The sequence below is a fragment of the Balaenoptera physalus genome (assembly GCF_965194825.1).
Source record: "Balaenoptera physalus genome assembly, chromosome: 17".
NCBI classification, from domain to species: Eukaryota; Metazoa; Chordata; class Mammalia; order Artiodactyla; family Balaenopteridae; genus Balaenoptera; species Balaenoptera physalus.
The window spans coordinates 84,432,321-84,452,248 of NC_138895.1; the positions used below are offsets into that span (position 1 = coordinate 84,432,321).

At 48.1% G+C, this 19,928-nt stretch overlaps 2 protein-coding genes across 5 annotated transcripts in view; one reads left to right on the forward strand and one right to left on the reverse strand.

Annotated features, from left to right (window-relative positions):
• The window catches only part of LOC309646760 (cytochrome P450 11B1, mitochondrial-like), a 37,025-nt gene that overhangs the window by 5,441 nt on the left and 11,656 nt on the right, over nucleotides 1–19,928 (reverse strand). The window lies entirely within an intron of this gene.
• GML (glycosylphosphatidylinositol anchored molecule like) lies at nucleotides 59–14,300 on the forward strand. Of its 3 annotated transcripts, none has more exons than XM_082433332.1 (4): nucleotides 59–912; nucleotides 7,637–7,717; nucleotides 8,319–8,426; nucleotides 13,455–14,300. In XM_082433332.1, the coding sequence occupies exons 2-4, from the start codon at nucleotides 7,657–7,659 to the stop codon at nucleotides 13,748–13,750; spliced, it is 465 nt and encodes a 154-aa protein (XP_082289458.1). In that variant the 5' UTR covers nucleotides 59–912; nucleotides 7,637–7,656; the 3' UTR covers nucleotides 13,751–14,300. The 3 variants fall into 3 exon arrangements, with proteins under 3 accessions (XP_082289458.1, XP_082289457.1, XP_082289459.1); XM_082433331.1 differs by having other exon boundaries at nucleotides 59–747; XM_082433333.1 differs by lacking the exon at nucleotides 59–912 and having other exon boundaries at nucleotides 3,804–7,717.

Genomic DNA, 19,928 nt, shown 5'->3' on the forward strand with positions numbered 1-19,928 from the left:
TCGCCGCAACTAGAGAAAGCCCGCACTGCAGCAACGAAGCCCCGACGCAGCAATAAATAAATAAACTTTAAAAAAAAAATTTAAAAAAAATAATAAATAAATAAAAATTAAAAGTGGCACATTCACACAATTGAATTCTACGAGTGATGTAAAGGAGGTTTACCTTTCACCTACATGCTTATCTTAATAAGCATGAACAAGCACAGACCCGTGAGCCCTTCTCTTACAGTCACACGACTGAATTGCTAACAACGGTGGAAGGATTTGCTACAGGACACACTCTAAGAAGGAAGACCAACTACAGAAGGACGAGCTGCCAAGACAACACTGAATGAGTGAGAACACATATCAGAAGTCTGCAACGTCATGATACACTTCGCATCCGAACTGAACTCGACAGTTACATGCACCGAATGACTGTTTCAAATAGGATCAAAGGCGCAGGAGCGACAAGATCCGGTGATGACGCCTAGTATGGGGGAAACAGGAAAGCAGGCTGGCTGGGGACCTGGAGGTTACCGCCTAGGTTACAGCTTGGACGAGTCCCGCGTGCCCGGAAGTTTACAGAAGGTCTGGGCAAGACGGGCGGGGCGGGGCGAGGGGGCGGGGATTGCGGCGGAAGTTCCAAAGTCTCGCTAGGACCCGGGACCACAGGGAAGGTTCCAGAGGTCTTGGCAGGACGCGGGCATCAGGGAAGGTTCCAGAAGGTCTTCGCAGGACACGGGGTCACGGGGAAGGTTCCAAAAGGTCAGACGTTGGTGGGCGGTGGGCGTGGCGGGGCGGAAAATGTCCCATAAGGTCTGGGCAGGAAACGTGGCCACAGGGAGGGTCTGGAGGTCTGAGCAGAACACAGGCTGGGAAGCTTCCAGAAGGTCTTCGCAGGACACGGGGTCCCGAGGAAGGTTCCAAAAGGTCTGGGCAGGACACGGGGATGGCAGGGCGGGGAAGGTTCCAGAGGGTCCGGGCAGGACACGGGGATGGGGAGAAGGTTCCAGAAGGTCCGGGCAGGACACGGGGAGCGTTGAAGTTTCTAGAAGGTTGGGCAGGTCACAGGCGGTGGGCGCCGTGAAGCAGGCTCGGACTCGGCCTCCGGTCAGCGTTTGCCGGTCCTGAGGTTCGGCCCTACCCCCTCGAGCAAGGTTCCGGGATCCCGCGGGCGCCAGTTAGGCATCCGAACCCCAAAGCACGCCCACCCATGGGGTCTCTGGTCTTCCCCTACCCCCCTAGCCGCCCCTCCCCTGGTTACAGGAACCTCCAACCTCCCAGGAAGCGGCCCCTCCCCATTCCAGCTTCCGTTGTGTCTTTTTTCAGGCCCTTTATTCTGGGTTGAATTTGCTGTCACTTTCCTGGCTTTTGAGATGGAAAATGCGATCCTTGGGCTTCAGCCTTTCTGATGTGTGCTCGGCCTCCCTTCCTCTCCTGCCAGGCCTTGAAGCTGTTTAGGTCTGGTTTTGTTGTGTAATATTTTAATTATCGTGCTGCCCAAAATAGTTTTTGTTTTCTCCTGGGAGTGATGGGGGTGTGGAGGCTTTATTAGTTGGAATTGTTCTTAATGTCCGAACACGTGAAGCAACTGGTTTCTGCTTAACTCCACTGTAGTCAGGAAAGGTACTCTGAGTGAGTTTCAGAAATCCCTTATGGATGTGAAATCTCCATCCGCCTTTAACTTTCACGCTACTTTTTGCCTTGAAGTCTACACTGGCTGATACTAATGGAGCTGTTTCCACATCTCAATTCTGTTACCCCCTCTGCGTGGGGCTCTTGTTGTCAAATGCTTTATTTCTAAATGCGATGTGCAGTAAACATGCCTTGTAGTGGGATCTGCTGGTAAGGCGACAGCCGAACTGTTTTTGTGTCGAACCATATTCATTTTACCTTCCTTTTTGGAGCATATTTTCCCTTCCTTAGAATAGAAGTCCTGGTGATCGATGTCTTCTTTCTACAGCGTTTGGAAGTGATTGTCCGTGAGGTTTTCTGTTTCTCCTGCTTTTGTGGAAAGACCAGACATGGCTGGGATTTGGCTGCCTAAAGGTACGGCCTGGGTTTCCTCTGGCTGATGTGCAGATTTTCACTTACTAAAAATCGCTTTGCACCGTTCAGCTGTGGTACGTCTGAGATTGGTCCTCCTTGTGTGAGTTTTCTTGTTGCTCTTGATCTTTTGTGAGAGGTTTTCTGAAGCCATCCGTGTTTCCCTTAGAGTTCTGTAAACTCTTCCCTAGCTCAGTGGTATGATGTGAAGTGCTATCAGAAAGGTGTTTTCTAGAGTGCTTGTCGAGTCCTTTCCGTGAATCTCCCTGAAGATGAAGCACTTTTGCAGGAACACTGTCATAAAAGCGTCAGAGTACAACAATAACTGTAAGTGCCAGAAGACTTAAAAAATGGCCAGAAGTAAAGATCTGATGAGAGTTACAACTGTCAAAGAAAGTGGGTTATTTCTGTGACAGATAACACCTCAAGATAATAGGCAGACTTACAAGTGATAACATATCAGATGTCTAAGAATTTAATATAATTGCTGGAATACTTATATTAATAACATATATCCACAAAAACATAATCTAAGGGTGTTTTCGCATCACTTGTTTGACAATGCTTCCCAAGCAATTAACATATCTCTTTTTTAATTGAAGTATAGTTGATTTACAGTATTGTGTTAGTTTCAGGTGTACAGCACAGAGATTCATATATACATATATATATGAAGATATACATATATATCTCTTCAGATTCTCCTCCCTTATATGGTATTACAGACTACTGAGTACAGTTCCCTGTGCTATATACAGTTGGTCCTTGTTGGTTATCTATTTTATATATAGTAGTGTATATTTGTTAATCCCAACCTCCTAATTTATCTCTCCCCCACCCCCCTTTCCCCTTTGGTGACCATACGTTTGTTTTCTATGCCTGTAAATGTCTTTCTGACTTGGAAATAAGTTCATTGGTATATTTTTTTTAGATTCCAAATATAAGCGATATCCTATGATATTTATCTTTCTGTGTCTGGCTAACTTACCTTAGTATGAAAATCTCTAGGTCCATCTATGTTGCTGCCAATGGCATTATTTCATTCTTTTTATGACAGATATTCCAGTTTATATATATAGCACATCTTCTTTATCCATTCATTTGTCGATGGACATTTAGGTTGCTTCCATGTCTTAGCTATTGTAAATAGTGCTGCAATGAACATTGGGGTGCATGTATCTTTTTGAATTACGGTTGTTTCCAGATTTATGCCCAGGAGTGGGATTGCAAGATCATATGGTAGCTCTATTTTTAGTTTTTTAAGGAACCTCCATTCTGTTCTCCATACTGGGTGCACCATTTTACATTCCAACCAACAGTGTAGGGGGGTTCCATTTTTTCCACACCTTCTCCAGCATTTATTATTTGTAGATTATTTGATGATGGCCATTCTGACTGGTATAATAGAATATCTCATTGTAGTTTTGATCTGCATTTCTCTAATAATTAGCCTTGTTGAGCCTCTTTTTCATGTGCCTTTTGGCCATCTGTATGTCTGCTTTGGATAAATGTCTATTTAGGTCTTCTGCCCATGTTTTGATTGTTTTTGTTGTTTTTAATATTGAAGCTGTATGTGCTGTTTGTATATTTTGGAGATTAATCCCTTGTCTCTCTCATGGGTTGCAAATATTTTCTCCCATTGTGTAGGTTGTCTTTTCATTTTGTGTATGGTTGCCTTTGCTATGCTAAAGCTTTTAAGTTTGATTAGGTCCCATTTGTTTATTTTTGTTTTTATTTCCATTACTCTAGTAAATGGACCCCAAAAGGGATTGCTCTAGGAGTTTTATAATACCTGGTTGGTTTTTTGTTTGTTTGTTTTTTTAATTAATTGGTTAATTTATTTTTGGCTGCATTGGGTCTTCGTTGCTGCGCGCAGGCTTTTCTCTAGTTGTGGTGAGCAGAGGCTACTCTTCGTTGCAGTGCGCGAGCTTCTCATTGCGGTGGCTTCTCTTGTTGCGGAGCACGGGGTCTAGGTGCGCGGGCCTCAGTAGTTGTGGCTCGCGGGCTCTAGAGCGCAGGCTCAGTAGTTGTGGTGCACGGGCTTAGCTGCTCCGCAGCATGTGGGATCTTTCCGGACCAGGGCTCAAACATGTGTCCCCTGTTGGCAGACAGATTCTTAACCACTGCGCCACCAGGGAAGTCCAGTACCTGGTCTTACATTGAGGTCTTTAAGCCACTTTGAATTTATTTTTGTATATGGTGTTAGAAAATGTTCTAATTTCATTCTTTTACATGTAGCTGTCCAGTTTTCCCAGCACCACTTATTGAAGAGACTGTCTTTTCTCCATTTTATATTCTTGCATCCTTTGTTGTACATTAATTGACCGTAGGTGGGTGGATTTATTTTGGGATTTCTATCCTGTTCCATTGATCTATATTTCTGTCTTTCTACCAGTACGTTACTGTATTGATGACTGTAGCTTTGTAATATAGTCTGACGTCTGGGTGTGCGATTCCTCCAGCTCCATTTGTCTTTCTCAAGATTGCTTTAGCTCTTCAGGGTCTTTTGTGTTTCCATACAGATTTTTTAAATTTTTGTTTTAGTTCTCTGAAAAATGCCATTGGTGATTTGATAGGGATTGCATTGAATCTGTAGATTGCTTTGGGTATTATAGTCAATTTGACAATACTGATTCTTCCAATCCAAGAACACAGTATATCTTTCCATTTGTTTGTGTCGTGTTCAATTTCTTTCGTCAGCGTCTTATAGTTTTCAGAGTACAGGTCTTTTGTCTCCTTAGGTAGGTTTATTCCTAGGTATTTTATTCTTTTCACGTGATAGTGAATGGGATTGTTTCCTCAATTTCTCTTTCTGATCTTTCATTGTTAGTGTATAGAAATGCAAGAGATTTCTGTGTATTACTTATGTATCCTACAATTTTACCGATTCATTGATGAGCTCTCATAGTTTTCTGGTAGCATCTTTAGGATTTTCTATGTATAGGATCATGTCCTCTGCAAACAGTGGCAGTTCGACTTTTTTCAATCTGCATCCCTTTTATTTCTTTTTCTTCTCTGATTGTTGTGGCTAGAGCTTCCAAAACTATCCTGAAAAAAAGTGGACATCCTTTTCTTGTTCCTGACCTTAGAGGAAGTGCTTAGAGAGTGAGGTTCACCTCTAAGCACTTGGAATCTTCAGTTCCAAGGGTTTTCCCTGTCTGCCTTCTGACTTTAGCTCATTCACCTCCTCCCCGACACCTGTCACACGTGGACCAGAGGCTGATGGCAGATGCCAGTGGGGTGATGGGCACAGGCTCCACTTCCAGGAGCACTTGGTCTCCCAGGATCCACCGAGAGCTCTTGGAGGCTCTGCCGTGGGAAAATCTGCTTGGTCTTTATGGGTCCTGGAGACTGCGGGCCTCGCCAGCCCCCGTGAGCCCAGACAGCCCTCCTGGTTGGCCTTCCCTACCAGATTCCCTCTGCCTGAGGCCAGCCTGGTCTTCAGCCAGTGGCCAGACAGGCCAAAGAACCTGGGATGACAGTGACTCCCCTGGGAAGGGCTCATTCCTCTTTGCAGTTTCAGTTCATCTGGGCCTTGGTGCCTCCACATCTGTCCTAAAGCTCAAAAAATGGGACTTAAACCTAGCCGGGTTTCCTGGTTGTGGCAGCCCGAGTAGCACCCCGCCTCTCTCTCGGCGTGGCCAGCTTGCACTGGTCATCACGACTCTGCCTGGAGGCCGAGTGACCGAGTGGAAGGCATGTCCCTCCAGTGGGGGTTTCTCATGCTTTTGCCACATTTCCCAGGACGAGGACGTTCATGACCTTTGCAAAGCGTTTTTCCTGCCCGAAGTTTACAGTCCCACAGTCACGTCCCTCCTGACCCCGGGCCGGCTGTGGAGAAACGCGCGCTCCTTCCAATCTTTTCCTTGAAGCGCAGGCCCACGTGAGTTTGCCAGGCATCTCTGTGCCCGCAGGCCACACTCGCCGGCCCACCTCGCTCTCTGACACTTTGCTCCTGTTTCACTCCTGGGGGATCCTGTTTGCTCGGCGTGAGAATCTCAGTCCCCACTCTCCGCCTTTCAGGGGCCCTGGCTTCGTCTCCAGGACCTGTTCAGCTGTCAAACCCTGAATCTCTGAGCGCTGCGTGGTAACAAACGGTGCAGGAAATTGTACTGCTCGTGGACACTTTCCGGTCTGATTTCTGCTGTGTACTTCATCCTAGCTCTTGAGTATTTTCCCATCAGCCTAAAGGTCTCAGCGGGGCGTCAGTGAAGACATTTGTTAGGAATTGGTCAGCATCCACTCGGGTATCTGCAGTGCAGAAGGGTTCAGAGTGTCTGGCGTGGCAAGTAGAGGAAGAGGGCCTCTGGGTGTTGGCTCTGGGTCACGAGCTGCTGGTGAGACCAGCCCTGGGAGCAAGGGTGGCATGAGCGAGGGGACAGATGAGGGACAGCGGGCAGCACCGCGTGGGAAGGGGCAGTGGGGAAGCAGGGCCTGGGCGTGGGGGCATCCACGTGGGCGGCCGACTGGCTGAACGAATCAGCAGCCCCGCCGGACACTGCCGCTGAGCCCCTCCACCCCGGCCCTCCGCACCCGGGTGCTTCAGCCTGCGTTCATCCCGAGCGGGAGGGCCTTTGGCTACAAGCAGGGTCGAGGCCTACCCTTCCCTGAGAGAGCTGGACTTGGGAAGGCAGGGGGGCCGGGGAGGAACCCGTATGGTCCCCACCTCAGGGGCACGGCTGGCTCTGCACCGTCAGCTCCCGGCCCGGGCCCCTCAGCTGGTGTCGTGGCCGATGCACATCAGGGGCTGCCAGCAGCTGGGTGGGTCTCCTCGGGGTGACAGGCGGCAGCAGGGGAGGCAGCGTCCCTCAGAGAGGAGCCCCACGGGGCACTGAGGGCACGTCCTGCTCCTGGCAAGGGGGAGGGGGCGTCTCCCCAGGGAGACGGCTGCCTGGGGCCGGGGGGGGCAGTTTCCAGGAGGACCATGGGCATTGGCAGCAGTCGGGGTGCACATGGGTCCCCGCACGGAAGTGTTTCAGATGCGGGCCCTGCCCGGCGCCTGGCGGGCGCTCCCTGGAGCACGTGCTGGCGTCTGGACTCGGGTGTGACGAGCCCCAGACCCTCCCCTGCTGGGAATTCGTGGCTCTGTGATGCCCAGGCCCGGGAGACATGATTGCACGGGGTCCGCGCTTCGTAGCCACAGGGCACGTTAGGCTCCCGGCGCCTCTGCACTCGTTCCCCTGCTCTAGTCACCGCCCCCTGCGTTTGTCGCGGTGCTTGTGCAAGCGGGAGACATAGCTCCGTGGGCGATGTTCGAGCTCGTTGCACGAGGCGCCCTTGAGGTCGGGAGACAGCGAGCAGATAAGCGGACACGTGCGGCCGTGTAGCCACGTGGAGACAGCCCCAGGGCCTCGCTGACCCGGCTGCGCCCTGCCGGTGGAGAGCAGGCAGGATGCCTTCGTCCAGGATGAAGGCTTGAGCTGGGCGCAGCCATCGTGTGTGGGAAGGGCTGCTGCCCGGTCCCTGCGGAGGAGCGCCCAGCCCGGAGCGAGAGGCGCTGGAAGGTGGGAAGGGGGCCGGGACTCGCGTGCTGGTCGAGCTGGGAGCCGGAAGCCCCCGGGGGAGCCACGCCCCCGCTGACTTGCGCCCCGGGTCTCCTCACCTGCAGGGTGAAGCCCCGCAGGGACGATGCTCCTCGTGGCCTTACTGCTCCTCCTGGGCTGGCCCCTGCGCTTCGCTGACTCAGCCTGTGAGTATCAGGTCTTCTGTGTCTTGGAGGGGGTGAGACTTCTCTTAATTGGGGTCATTTTAAGGGTGTGAATGGAACTTTCATCATCTCAGCCAGCTGAGATCTCCATCATCAGTGCCGTTGGTGGGCACGGGTGTCCGTGAGCAAGGGGAGGGTCAGGGTGGAGGAAGGCTTCCTCCAAAGACCAGTGGACCCTGGGGCCTGAGGGGGCGGGGGAGCCTCCAGCTGTGGCCCTTCCTCATCTGGAACAGGCAGGAGTGGCTGAGTGCAGGGAATTCAGGGGGGCTTTGGCCTCTTATGACCACCAGGCCTTCCTTGAAAAGGTGGGTCCAATCAACAGAGCAGAGGCTTCACACACCTGGCCGCCTGGAGGTGTTCCTGGGAAGCTGTCTCTGAGAACAGGAAAAATGCCCGGGTATAGCCGGCTTCTGTCCAGGGAGCCCGTCCTGCCCTGGCTCAGAGCCCACGGAGGGCTCAGCTGTGCAGCCTCGGGGAGCCCTTGGTGCTGAGGGAAGGGGACAGCTGCCGGAGGGGTGCAGCGGGTGGTCACGAGGAAAAGGCACGTCGCAGCAGGAGCCTGACACTGCCCTCTGTTATCTAGGGACCTATAATTTGAAATGCCATGACTGTTGGGCCATAAACAGCTTCACCTGTCCAAATGTTAGAGAGTGTCCTTATGAATTCAGGCGCTGCCTGACTGTCTCCACTCGTAAGTACCTGATTATCTTTCTTACACCTGTGAACTAGTCACCCCACCTGAGCAGCTTCAGGGACAGGGCCACTCTGTCCTTTCTCTGTGCCCAGCCCCTTGGCCGTGGCCTCCTCTGTCCCCATCCTGAGAGCATGTTCCCAGAACTAGGCTCAGCCCCAGGAACGGGCAGTAGCAGCCTCTTACAGAGACACAAACCCTGCCAGGTGGGGCCTCCTGTGCACACGTGACCTGCGATGTCTCCAGGGGCTGGGAGGACAGCTGCATCTCAAGGCCTCCACGCCTTGGCAGTCCCTGGTCATGTGGGTCGATGCCCCAGTGCGGCCTGGGCAATTCCTTGTCGCCCTTTGGAATGTGGTCCTCTGGCGAGGCCTTCCAGCAAAGCAGGCCCAAGAAGTAGATGCACCTTGGACTCCTTGGGACAATGCCTACCACACAAAAGATTCTCCCCAGCTTTTGGATGCTGGAATAAGGAGACAAACTTACCACAGTGGTAGACTCAGGTCAGTAATCGTTTCCTGGAAGGAGCAGACAGCAAATGTTTTCAGCTTTGTAGGCCTTCTGTATTTGTCACTACTACAAAACACTGTCTTTGGCGGGGTGGAGGCAGGCATACAGGATAAGTAAACATATGATCGTCCCTGTGTTCCAACCAAGCTTTATTTACAGACACGGTTGGTGGATGGGGTTTGTCCCAAGGCTCCTGTTTGCCAACCGCTGCTACAGAAGGTCTGAACAGCTCTGTTAACAAACTAGGAACAATCAGCACATAAAACAGCAGACCCAGAGATGACCAGACACAGCTTTTTACAGGGTCACACATGACTCCACTTGGTTGAGTTCATGCCATGATATAACCCAGCATCAACAAGTCTCAAATGATTGACATTACGTAGGAGTCCTTCTCTATTACAGTGAAATTAAGGTAGAAATCATTACTCAAAAGAGAACCAGCAGATCCCCAACTGATTAGTAATTATTCAGGGCATTTCTAAACCAAATACACAGAAGACAAGCCCCAACAGAAATTGGGAAATAGTAAGGTCTAAACGATTATGAAGTTATGACAAGTTAAAAGTGTGGGGAAAGCAGCTGAAAAAGTGCTTAGTGCAAAATATATCCCATCACAGGCATCTAGTAGAAGAGAGAACAGGGTGAAAGTTTTCTCAGCTTCCATTCAAGATGTTAGTAAAAGAATAGATGATCCACCCAAAGAAATGAGAAGGAAATATAAAGAGGATAGCAGAAATGAACACAAGGTAAATTCACAAAGCCAACGTTCGTTTTCTGGAAGGATTTATGGTATTGATAAAACAGAAGAAGAGATCACAAAGAAGAAAAATAAAATTCTCATTGCCAATATCAGAAATGGAAAGGGAGGCATCAATCAGCCCTCACAGACCTTGTAAAGAAAATAAGTGGCTGTTATGTGTAGGCTCCTGTGAAAAATGTGAGATTCCTGATGAAATGGGCAAAAACTTAAAAAACACTGTTAACCGTAACTGCCTCCCAATGAGATTGGGAGGCTGAAGTGTCCATCATACTTTCCAAAAAACCTACGAACCAGAGCTTGCTTCCCTGGCAAACACCGCACTAGTTTCATGGGAGAAATCACCCCAATCTTCCACAGACCTCTCCAGATAACAAACAGGGAGGGGCTGCTCCCCAGCACATTTACTGTAGCAGCTTAAGCCTAACGCAAAACCCGAGAAAGACAGTGGAAGAGTGGGAAATCTCTGACCATCATCTCTTACGACTAGAGATGCAAAGGTACTAACCAAACATTTGCCAAAAAACCCTAGTCTACATGACCTGCTGGACGCCCAATGCATGCCTACCCTGGATGGGATCCTGGAATAGGACAAGAACGATAAGGGGAAATGAATGAGCTCTGAATAAGTGTGGAGTTGAGTTGATAAGAATTTATTAATATTCATTCATCATTTGGGACTAATGTACCATGGAAGTGTGATGAGAGACAAGAGGGGAGTGATTACAGAATTGCATTGTGGCTTACAGTTTGAAACCTACTAGTTCAATTCACCACATTAACAAAGAAAATAGGAAACATCATAGAGTGTTGATCAACATGCAGAAATTTTTATGTTAAAATTCAATACCCTTTCCCAGTTAAGAAGAAAAGTGTAAGGAAATGGAAGCAGAAGGGAATTTTATCTCATAGAAATTATGATATTTCAGTAGAAGGGTGGGAGGATTTTCCTGAGTCAAAATGGGGTGCGCATGCCTGCCATCACCACCTCTGCTCCCCGTGGAACCAAGTTCATGGTCGGTTCAGTTAGGCCAGAGGAAGAAACAAAACACATGGTGATTGGAAAGACAGGAATTACACTGCTAGTAGTCACCAAAGACCACAGGCTTTGGAAACAACAAGTGAATTTAGCACAGGCCCTGGATACAAGGTCAGTATTCAACAATCAATCTTAAAAATCGATTGTGTTTCTATACACCAACGACTGACCAACTGAAAGTGAAATTTACAAAAACACAAAAATATCACTACCTAGGAAGAAATCCAACTAGATTTGTGCAAGATTTCCACACTGCAACTACAAAAACACTATGGAAGTTAAAGCCTTAAACCAATAGAAGGATACAGCAAGCTTATGGTGGTGAGTCCCAATGGAGTAAAGATTAATCGACAAATTCAATGAAATTGGAGTCAGGGTCTCAGCAGGTGGTGTGTGTGTGTGTGTGCGCGTGAAGATTCCTAATGTTCAAGTGTTTATGGAAATGGAAAGGGCTAGGAATAGCCAAGGCAAGCTAGTGGGAGATGAAAAACGCTGGAGGACTTGCACTCTCAACTACCAAGAGCATTTATATCATCTCATTTATGAAGACAGTGTGGGGTGGGCTCAGGATAGAAAAATAGACCAACAGAGGAGAAAAGCAAAATCAAAAAACACATATCCAGTTACAGGTTTTCTGACGAAGCCGACCCTGCCCTGGAGTGGGGATAGACTCTTAATTGCCTTGACGAGTGGTGGATACACGAGATAACATACTCGGTATTCACACCACGCAAAAGAGGCAGGTTCGGGACATTTGTGGATCTCAATAAATACTCAAAAATGAAGTTCTTAAAACAGAAAATGTAGAAGGGTATCTTTACGTCCTTTGGAAAATTAAGAATTTTCAAAACTGAACAAAACACTGCTGGTCACATAAGAAAAAATGATAACTGGCATTATGTAAAACTTCACAACGTCTGTCCCTGAGAAGGTACTGATAAGACAGTAAAAATGCACGCCATACATGAGGAGAAAGCACTTCAAACACATATCTGTTAAACGACTCGTATTCAGAATATAGAATGAACTTCTTCCTACCAGTCAGTAACTAAAATAGTAGATCATCTAATAGAAGTTAGAGCAAAAGGCATGAAGGCAGTTTACCAGATATGAAATGTGTATGGGCAATAAGTATAAGAAAAGTTGTTGAACACGATTCCTCTTGGTGGAAATGCAACTTGAAACAAGAATACGATGACCCCAGCGGGAATGACTAAACATTCAATGACGACCACACCATGTGTTGGCGAGAGTTTGAAGTGTGCGGGATCGTGTGGAGTATAAGCAGGTACACTCTGTGGAAATCTCTTCAACAGCCTCTGCCAAAGCTGTACTCGAGCACGTCAAAGACCCGGCATTACCACTTCTGGGTACGGAGCTCCTGAAGCACTCGCAATGCCCCACCTCAAGACAAGGACAGGAATATTCACTGCAGCACCACCTGGGGTAGTTATAACCAGAAACGGCCTTAATGTCCATCAACAGTAAACTGTGGTTTATATTCATCAATGGCAAGTATACAGCTACGAGAGTGAAGAACATACAACCATGTACAAAGGCAGGGATGCATTTCACAAACACCAGCAGAGAAGAGAAGGTAGCCACAAAAACAAAGTAGGATTTCATGGGCATTGATTCAGAAGCAGGCAAACTCATGTATAGGCTCAGAAATGCAGACACTTCCTTCTTATCTTTGGCCTTGGCGCTTCTAGTGCCTGAATGGAGGAACAGAGGGAGGAATTCGGGGCTTTCCACCCAGTTCTGTTTCTTGAGCTGGGTGCTGTCACATGGTGCTTTGCACTTGGTGAAAATCAATTAAAGATGTTGGCCTACGATTATGCACTTTTCTTTTGAATGTTGGACTTTAATGAGCTCTTTATCACATATGAAACATAAAGAAAAGCAAGTGACTGGAGTGTAGCCGTTAGTTCGTTCTGATGTGTTTAAAGAGGTGACATCAGATGCACGAGTGGGTACATCCATCCTGGCTAGCTCCAGGAGGAAAGAAAGTATTTGTGCAAAGGCTGTGAGACACAAAACAGAACAGGTGAATGAGGCCTGTGGAATTTAACGCAGGGATTCACAAGGCAGGTCTCCGGGGGAGCCCTGATCAGGTAGCATTGGTTGGTCCAGGCCATTGGTGAGCCCTCCAGCGAAGGTCATCACAGTGTTCGTGGGGCTCTGCCTGGGATGGTGCGTCAGGTCTGCCCTGGGGCATCAGCGTTTCTATATTGGGCCAGGAGCTGGGAACAGCAGGCAGAGGGGCTCAGCAGGAGCTCATCTAGAGGGGCCATGCCAACTGCAGAAAATCAGCTGAAGGCCCTAGTATAGCGGCTCTCTGCTTGAGGGTCTGTGTGATCTTTGGGATCCAAACAAAACATGTGTCCAGGTCTCCATTTTATTTCTGGGTCCCTGGAATCCTTATGACAAACAACGAACAGGACCACTCATTGGTATAGCTACGGGACAAGGGACCATCAAACTACTTAGGGAGGCCAGATGCCTAGATGAGGTGGCAGTGTAGGTTGAAAGACATCTCCAGGGGAAGTTCTTCATGGAATAACCAAAACCTCTAGTGGGCTTGGATATTCTTGCTCAGTCAAGAATTTTAGGCAGTGTGACAACATTTGGGGGATGGAGCGAGTTAAGATAAACGTGCTCTGATATTTGCAAGTAGAAATCGTGGAATCTAAGATTTGCATCTCTACTTCATTTTTAGGTTTGAGTCCTCGGGAACTGCTCGTTTACAAGAACTGTACAGACAACTGCACGTTTGTGTATGCAGCCCATCAGCCTCCTGAAGCCCCCAGAAAAAGATATTTTCTTACTAACAGTTTCTACTGGGTTAGTTGTTGTAGTTCTATGACTTGCAATTATGGAGGACCTACTAATCTTGAGAGGGACATCTTACCCGATTATACAGTTGAGGAGGAACTGGAGGGAACTGTGCGACCGGGAGGGTCAACCTTGTTCCTGAGCTTTGTCTCCATCCTAGTCAGCAAAACACTGGCGTGAGAAGCCCCTGTGGAGGGACCGATCGTCTCCCTGTTTCGCAGAACGAGTTGGTGGTCCTTTGCTTTCTTGTGAGCCAGAGACACGGACCCCCCAGGGTTCCCCCCTTGGCAAGTTACCCATTGAGGGCTTGTTTCAAGTGAGAAATAAACAGCATTATTGTTTGGGTACTGTGGACTCAAGAGACTTCTTTGTGGTTTTAGCATTTGATCCTTTTTCCCTCATTAGGCATCGTCTCACACATAGACAAAAATATCTTGCCACTTTAGGGGCAGAGATGGGGTATTTTAATAAAAGCAAAACAGGCACAGGGCAGAGTCTACGTGCCCCCTGAGAGAGTGGCACCAGGTCTGCTCAGACTCCGGGTACCCGAGGCACCTGAGCCTGCATCCTCCCAGTTTTCAGGTGGGGACGACGGAAGCAGACAGGGTGCCTGGAGATGCGGTGGTATGTGGGCTGTCGGGGCCTGCCATAGAGACTGTGTCCAGCGCCCCGCGTGGCTCAGGCAGACACGCCCCACGCGACTCGAGCCGCCTCTCAAGGTGGCGCCAGGCTGCCTGCCTACGAGGGACAGAACGTTTCCCCAGATGCTGGCATTTGAGAAGGGCGAGCGCCCGAAGGCCAGCTGGTGACCGCCTTGAAATGAACTGTCTCCTTTCATTTACCTCCCGGGAGCAGGCCCCCCGGAGGCCGCGCGAGGCTGCTACGGGCTCCGGGGCGGTCACCTGGCGCGCTCCCCGCGCTCCGTTACGCAGCGGTGGCCGCGCCAGGCCCCGCAGAGCGCGCGGGGAGACCCCCAGCCAGCCCCGCCCCGCCGCGCCGAGCTCGCCTTGCCGGTGGGCAGTTGTAAGCGAATAAGCCTGTAGCTGAAGGTCAGGCATTTTAAGAGCTCCGAGGAGCTGGTGAGGACGGGGCAGGGGCGGATTTCCAGGCTGCAGCTGGAAACAGGTGGGCACCCGGGGCCGGTGCGGGAGGCTTGAGAGAGTCCTACGCGTGTTGCTGAAGCACCGGAAGCCAACGTGCGCTGGAGGCCCGAGCGCTGAGGGTGAAATAAATACCGCGAGGGAGATCCCAAACCGGGGCGAGCCACGGCCTTCAGGAGGGACGCAGGCTCTGCAAAACCGCAGCAGGGGGTGGCGATGAATGCCCTCCCACCTCCAGCCGTCAGGCAGCTATTTCCGTTGCGCTGAGCCCAGCAGGAGGCCGGAAGACAAGGATGCCCTTCAAGGCACCCAGATGCCACCCGCCACCCCCCGGGGCTCGCAGCAGCGAGGCGGAGGCAGGACGTGGGTCTGCAGCGCCAAATGGCAGAGGGGACCCAGGTCTCATCACCTGCCGCAGCGTGATGACCACCCAGTGCCAGAGCTGAGACATCCCCTGCCGCAGGACAGAAGGAACGGAAGCAACGGGAACGGGAGCTTCCTCGGCCCCCACCTCTGTCGCCGACCCGGGATTAGGTGGATAACCAGAGCCCCTCTGCTCTGTCCCCGTTCCCTCACTGTCTGCCCGCACCTCACCCTCATTCCTGAGGTCCAGAGTCCTGAGTGGCCCTCTCTTCATAGGATTTCTCAATTTCCCATTGGCCTGGGCTACTGGGCAAAGGACAGTAGTGGGGAGGGACCCAGTGACTCAAGAGCACAGACGCAGTCATTCCTGCCCCTTTTGTGAAGCTGCAACCTTCTATCCCATAGTAATCAGGAAAATCGCCCAGCTAGGACAGTGACCCTTTTCCCTGTCTGGAGGGGCCCCAGATGGCTGGGGCAGGGCACTGGTCTCAGTTCCCAGTTTCACAGGAGCCGTGAACAGGTTTCCTTGGCCTTCCTTTGTACCTTTTGAGCCTCAGTCTTGCCAAGGCGAGGGGACGCTGGTATGATGAGTAAACTGTCTTTCTGGCCCACATCGCCCCACCTGTCTCTCCCCAACAGCTCATGCGGGGCTTGCAGGACGAGGCCTGCAGCCACAAGCCCCAGAGGCAGGAAACTGTAACTATGTTTAAACCCTTACGTCAGAATCCCTAAGGGCATAATAGCGTAGGTTGTACTTTCACTTCATCTGGCAAAATTGGGGCTCCCAGTGAACGCTGCCATATTGCCTAATGGCAGAAACAGCCCACTGGTTCTGCACCCGTGTAACCCTGCCCTAAATGGCCAGGTGTGGATGGAGCAGGCACGACTCAGAGTAGAATGGCTGCCTGCAGTCTAGACCAGCGCAGTGGCCCTACCCTACTGTCCCTTCCAAAGCTGGGAAAGTGTGGGTATAAGTGGAGAGGAGAAATAATAGCTGAGGGTAAAAGGATAAACGCAATGAAGGAAATCCAAGATTACATGCATGCTTCAAAACGGGCGCCCTTACGAGGCCATCTCTTAGCTCCACCAGATGCCTGGAGGGGTGAAGCCACACTTTGCTGAGACCACCTCTGATCTTGAAACGCAGACAAGATCAAGGAGAAGCCTACGGACCCGAGTGAGCTCGCCCTGGGAGACGTTTCCGACAGTGTCAAGATGGGCTGGACTGATTGTTAGTGATTGCGTGGGACTCTAGTTACGTGCCAGCATCGATTCCCTTATTTTCAGTCTACACCTGGCAAAGACTCCCTCCTTGGCCAAACTCAAAGCGGGCTCCTCTGAGCCCTCTTCTCAACTGGGCCTCGACATTGACCCCAGTCCTGTCTTTGGCCTGTGTCTCCTCGTTTTAGCAAAGAATCCTGCTACATCAGTTCAGTGAGACTGCTCCCACCTTTGATATCTGATCAAGTTCCACCCTCAATGTCCAAGTCCTTGGCCTGCCATCAGCAGGAATCCCCCACCCTTGATGTCTCCTCTCAGCAAAGTTCCATCCACTGAGCCCTCACTCTGCTCGTTGGATATAAATCCCCAGCCGTCTCTACTGTATTAGGAGTTGAGGTCAACCTCTCTGCCCTCTTGCAATCATTTTTGACCCCTATTGCAATAGTCTTGAAAAAAGTCTTTCTTGCCAGTTAAACAACTGTCAGAATACTTTGTCTTTAACAGTCTGGTACCATGACTCGAAAGGATGTGACTCATCATTGGACCCCAAGCCCACGTGTGCACCTGGGGAGCCTTTGCCTTCACTCCTGGCTGGTTGATGGTGGGTCCAACAGTGAGTCCATATAAATGGAGAGCTGGTGCTCTGGATGAAGCACGGTAGAGACAGATTCTGGTTTTTAAGGTTCTCAGTATTCTCTTGAGGCTGTGTCAGAGTCCCAAGGTTTTTTGAAAGGTACTGTATTCATTTTCTAGGGGTACCATAACAAAATACCACACACAGGCTAGGTGGCTTAAATAACAGAAATTTATTTTCTCATAGTCCTGGAGCCTGGAAGTCCAAGATCAAGGTGTTGGCAGGGTTATTTTCCCCTGAGGCCCCTCTCTTTGGCTGGCAGATGGCCACACTCTTGCTACCCCTTCACATGGTCGTCCCTCTGTGCCTGTGCACCTCTGGTCTCTGTCAGTTCAAATTGCCTCTTCTTAGGAGGGCATCATTCTGACTGGATTAGGGCCCATCCATATGACCTCATTTAACCTTAATTACTTCTTTAAAGACCCTCTCTCCAAATAGTCACATTATGAGGTACTGAAGGGTATGAATTGGGGGGCATAATTTAGTCCATAACAGGCATCATTGGTTTAGAACATGGGAAATCCTCATTGGGTTATCATTTGGTTGGGATTCAGCTCTTTGTTATTTGGGGCATGTCTTCTTTGTAGACACCCTGTTCGGATTGTCTTCCTTTGTCGCCGTTACTTTCACACTTCTCTTCCCCATGGGAAGTTCTCACTCTTTTGACCTCCTCTGAAGACTCCCACTGGCTATATGGTTGGCCACTATGGCGGCAACCACTATGGCGCCAACCATGTCCACTTCCCTCCTTGTTGTCAAATCCTTCATTAGTAAAAATCCTTGATTTTACTAAGGATAGTTTGGAGGCTCAGTGGCCTCATAGGGAAACTTAAGATCCCCAAGTGGTTCATCTAAGTCTTCTCCCTTCCCATCACCTCCTCTCCTTCTTCCTTCCCCCCAGGCTCCTTGAATCCTCTGCTACATCCCTCTTCAAACCCCAATCTCCCCCCATCCCTCTGTTCATCTGTTGGACCTTCCCCTTCCCACTCCAGCCCTCAGATCCCTATAGTCACTCAAATTTTAGGCTGCCCACCTCCAATGGGGGGCTCTCAAGGGACCAGAGACCCTAAAAGCAACCACCTCAGGCTGAGAAGGCTGAACGGAAGCAGACTGAATGCTTTATCCCCTTAGATGAGCTTTGGGGACGCCCAGAAGCTGCTTGGTATCCCCTCAGCACCTCAACTGAAATTTAGTCCACAGCTCCTGTAAGACTACATGTCACAGCGAAAGAAAATCTTGAGAGTCTCTTCCACGGCGTTGGTGGGACGCTCTAACCTGCAGGTGGAGCAGGTGACCTCAGATTGCCTCATCTGCCAGAAACACAATGCACGTAAAGATAGAAAGTGGGGCAAAGACAAGAGCCAACTCTTTTTATAAACCAGTGACGTTTGCATCCCTGTGTTTATGCCTGACTCATGGCTAGGATTTCAGAATGAAAGCTCTAAGACCCTGTTCGTATCTTCCTGTATGTTTATGTATGTATGTACTATGCTACATATATATGATATTTTCCTACCTCCAGATATTATCAAATTAATTTATAAAATCCCATAAAGAAGCTTGTTCTAGTATAATTGACTTAGACATAAACAAGTTCTTACATAAATGAAATATTCCTAAAACTCTCATAAATATAGAAACTAACCCAAATGCTGTTCTAGTTCATGTGATTTGGCTAAATCTTTGGTAAATAAGATCAGTTTAATATTGTTGATTTAATTTTTAAAAAAATAAAAAGCTGTGTCTTCTGAGTTATCAGCATTAAGAATCACATGAGCAAACATTTTTATTCTATTTAGATTTACTAGTCAAATAAGCTAATGTTATACCTACTAGATGTTTAAGGTTATAAAAATTATAAATTCAACAAAAGTAGAAGTAAAGATGTACTAGAAATGAATTACTTGATGTCCATTAGTTCATGTATATCAAATGCAGCAGTAAAACAAAATATATATATTTTACATTTAAATTTTTTTCTGCTTTTGTGATTTTGGAGGTACTTGCCTAACATGCACATGCTATAAAAATAGTTAACAGGAAAATAACTTGAGATGATGGCTAGCTTAGTTTAATATCTTATGAAATTTTCATGATTAATCCAAACATATTCGTTAATACCACATGTATTAAGTTGATGTAAATGAAACAAAAGTTTTATGAATGGACATTTCAACAATTACTATGTTTTATAATATGCCTGCTTTAAAAAGTTTCCAAAATCTTCTTGGCACTTTGTAACTTCAGACTTAACGCTCCATTAAGTAATAGATATTCATTAAATACCCAGATCATTTTTAAGTAGAAACTACTGAAATATTAATGACTAAACATAAGTTTACTTTTATATACTTTGGCTTCTTGTTTCTAAATATTACAGAAGTTCTAAATATATTTTATTCTGTTAATAAACTTTTTTTTTGCTTCATTGAAAAATTGTACTATGAGGAAGCATAGACCTATAAAAGTTGTGAGATAGTATAGTCATGAAATTTGCTAGCCTGCTACAGAATGCTAGTATATGACAAACAGTTCACAGTTATCTACTCCCTAGTTTTCTCTGTAAAATAAAAGTTGCTAGGTTAAAAATTATGTTCAGTATATATAAATGAAACTATTAGAAACAAAAAGGGTGAAAGGAAATAATTTTCTATACAATGTATTCATGGAAAGTAGGATGAGTTTGAAAAGGAAAAGTACACAAGGAAAGTAAGATGCTTTTATAGAAGGTAAAAAGCAACTTGCCCCGCAGTAAAAAGCCCGGTTGTTCCAGATGGAGAAGGAAAATGTAGGACAAAACCCGGATGAGTATTGAACGTGTCAGGTTTGTAGAAAGGGAGTCATATAGATGTAAATATAGATACAGATAGATTTAAATTTTTTTAACTATAAGAGAATTCGAACAGACTATTATAAAACAGAATACTATGCACAGTTGTCTGCATATAACAAAAGGAATCTTATGTTGCATGGTCAAAGCTGGCTAAGGTTGGATGGGCTTATTTATAACATTTTTTAAATGAACTTTAGTATCGAGAGT

What these genes read in the sequence shown, in the direction of transcription:
- GML (XM_082433332.1), top strand. Translation starts at nt 7,657, where the DNA reads ATGCTCCTCGTGGCCTTACTGCTCCTCCTGGGCTGGCCCCTGCGCTTC. An exon ending in GCGCTTCGCTGACTCAGCCT is followed by an intron (nt 7,718 to 8,318) that starts GTGAGTATCAGG and finishes TCTGTTATCTAG; the next exon opens with GGACCTATAATTTGAAATGC. An exon ending in CTGCCTGACTGTCTCCACTC is followed by an intron (nt 8,427 to 13,454) that starts GTAAGTACCTGA and finishes CTTCATTTTTAG; the next exon opens with GTTTGAGTCCTCGGGAACTG.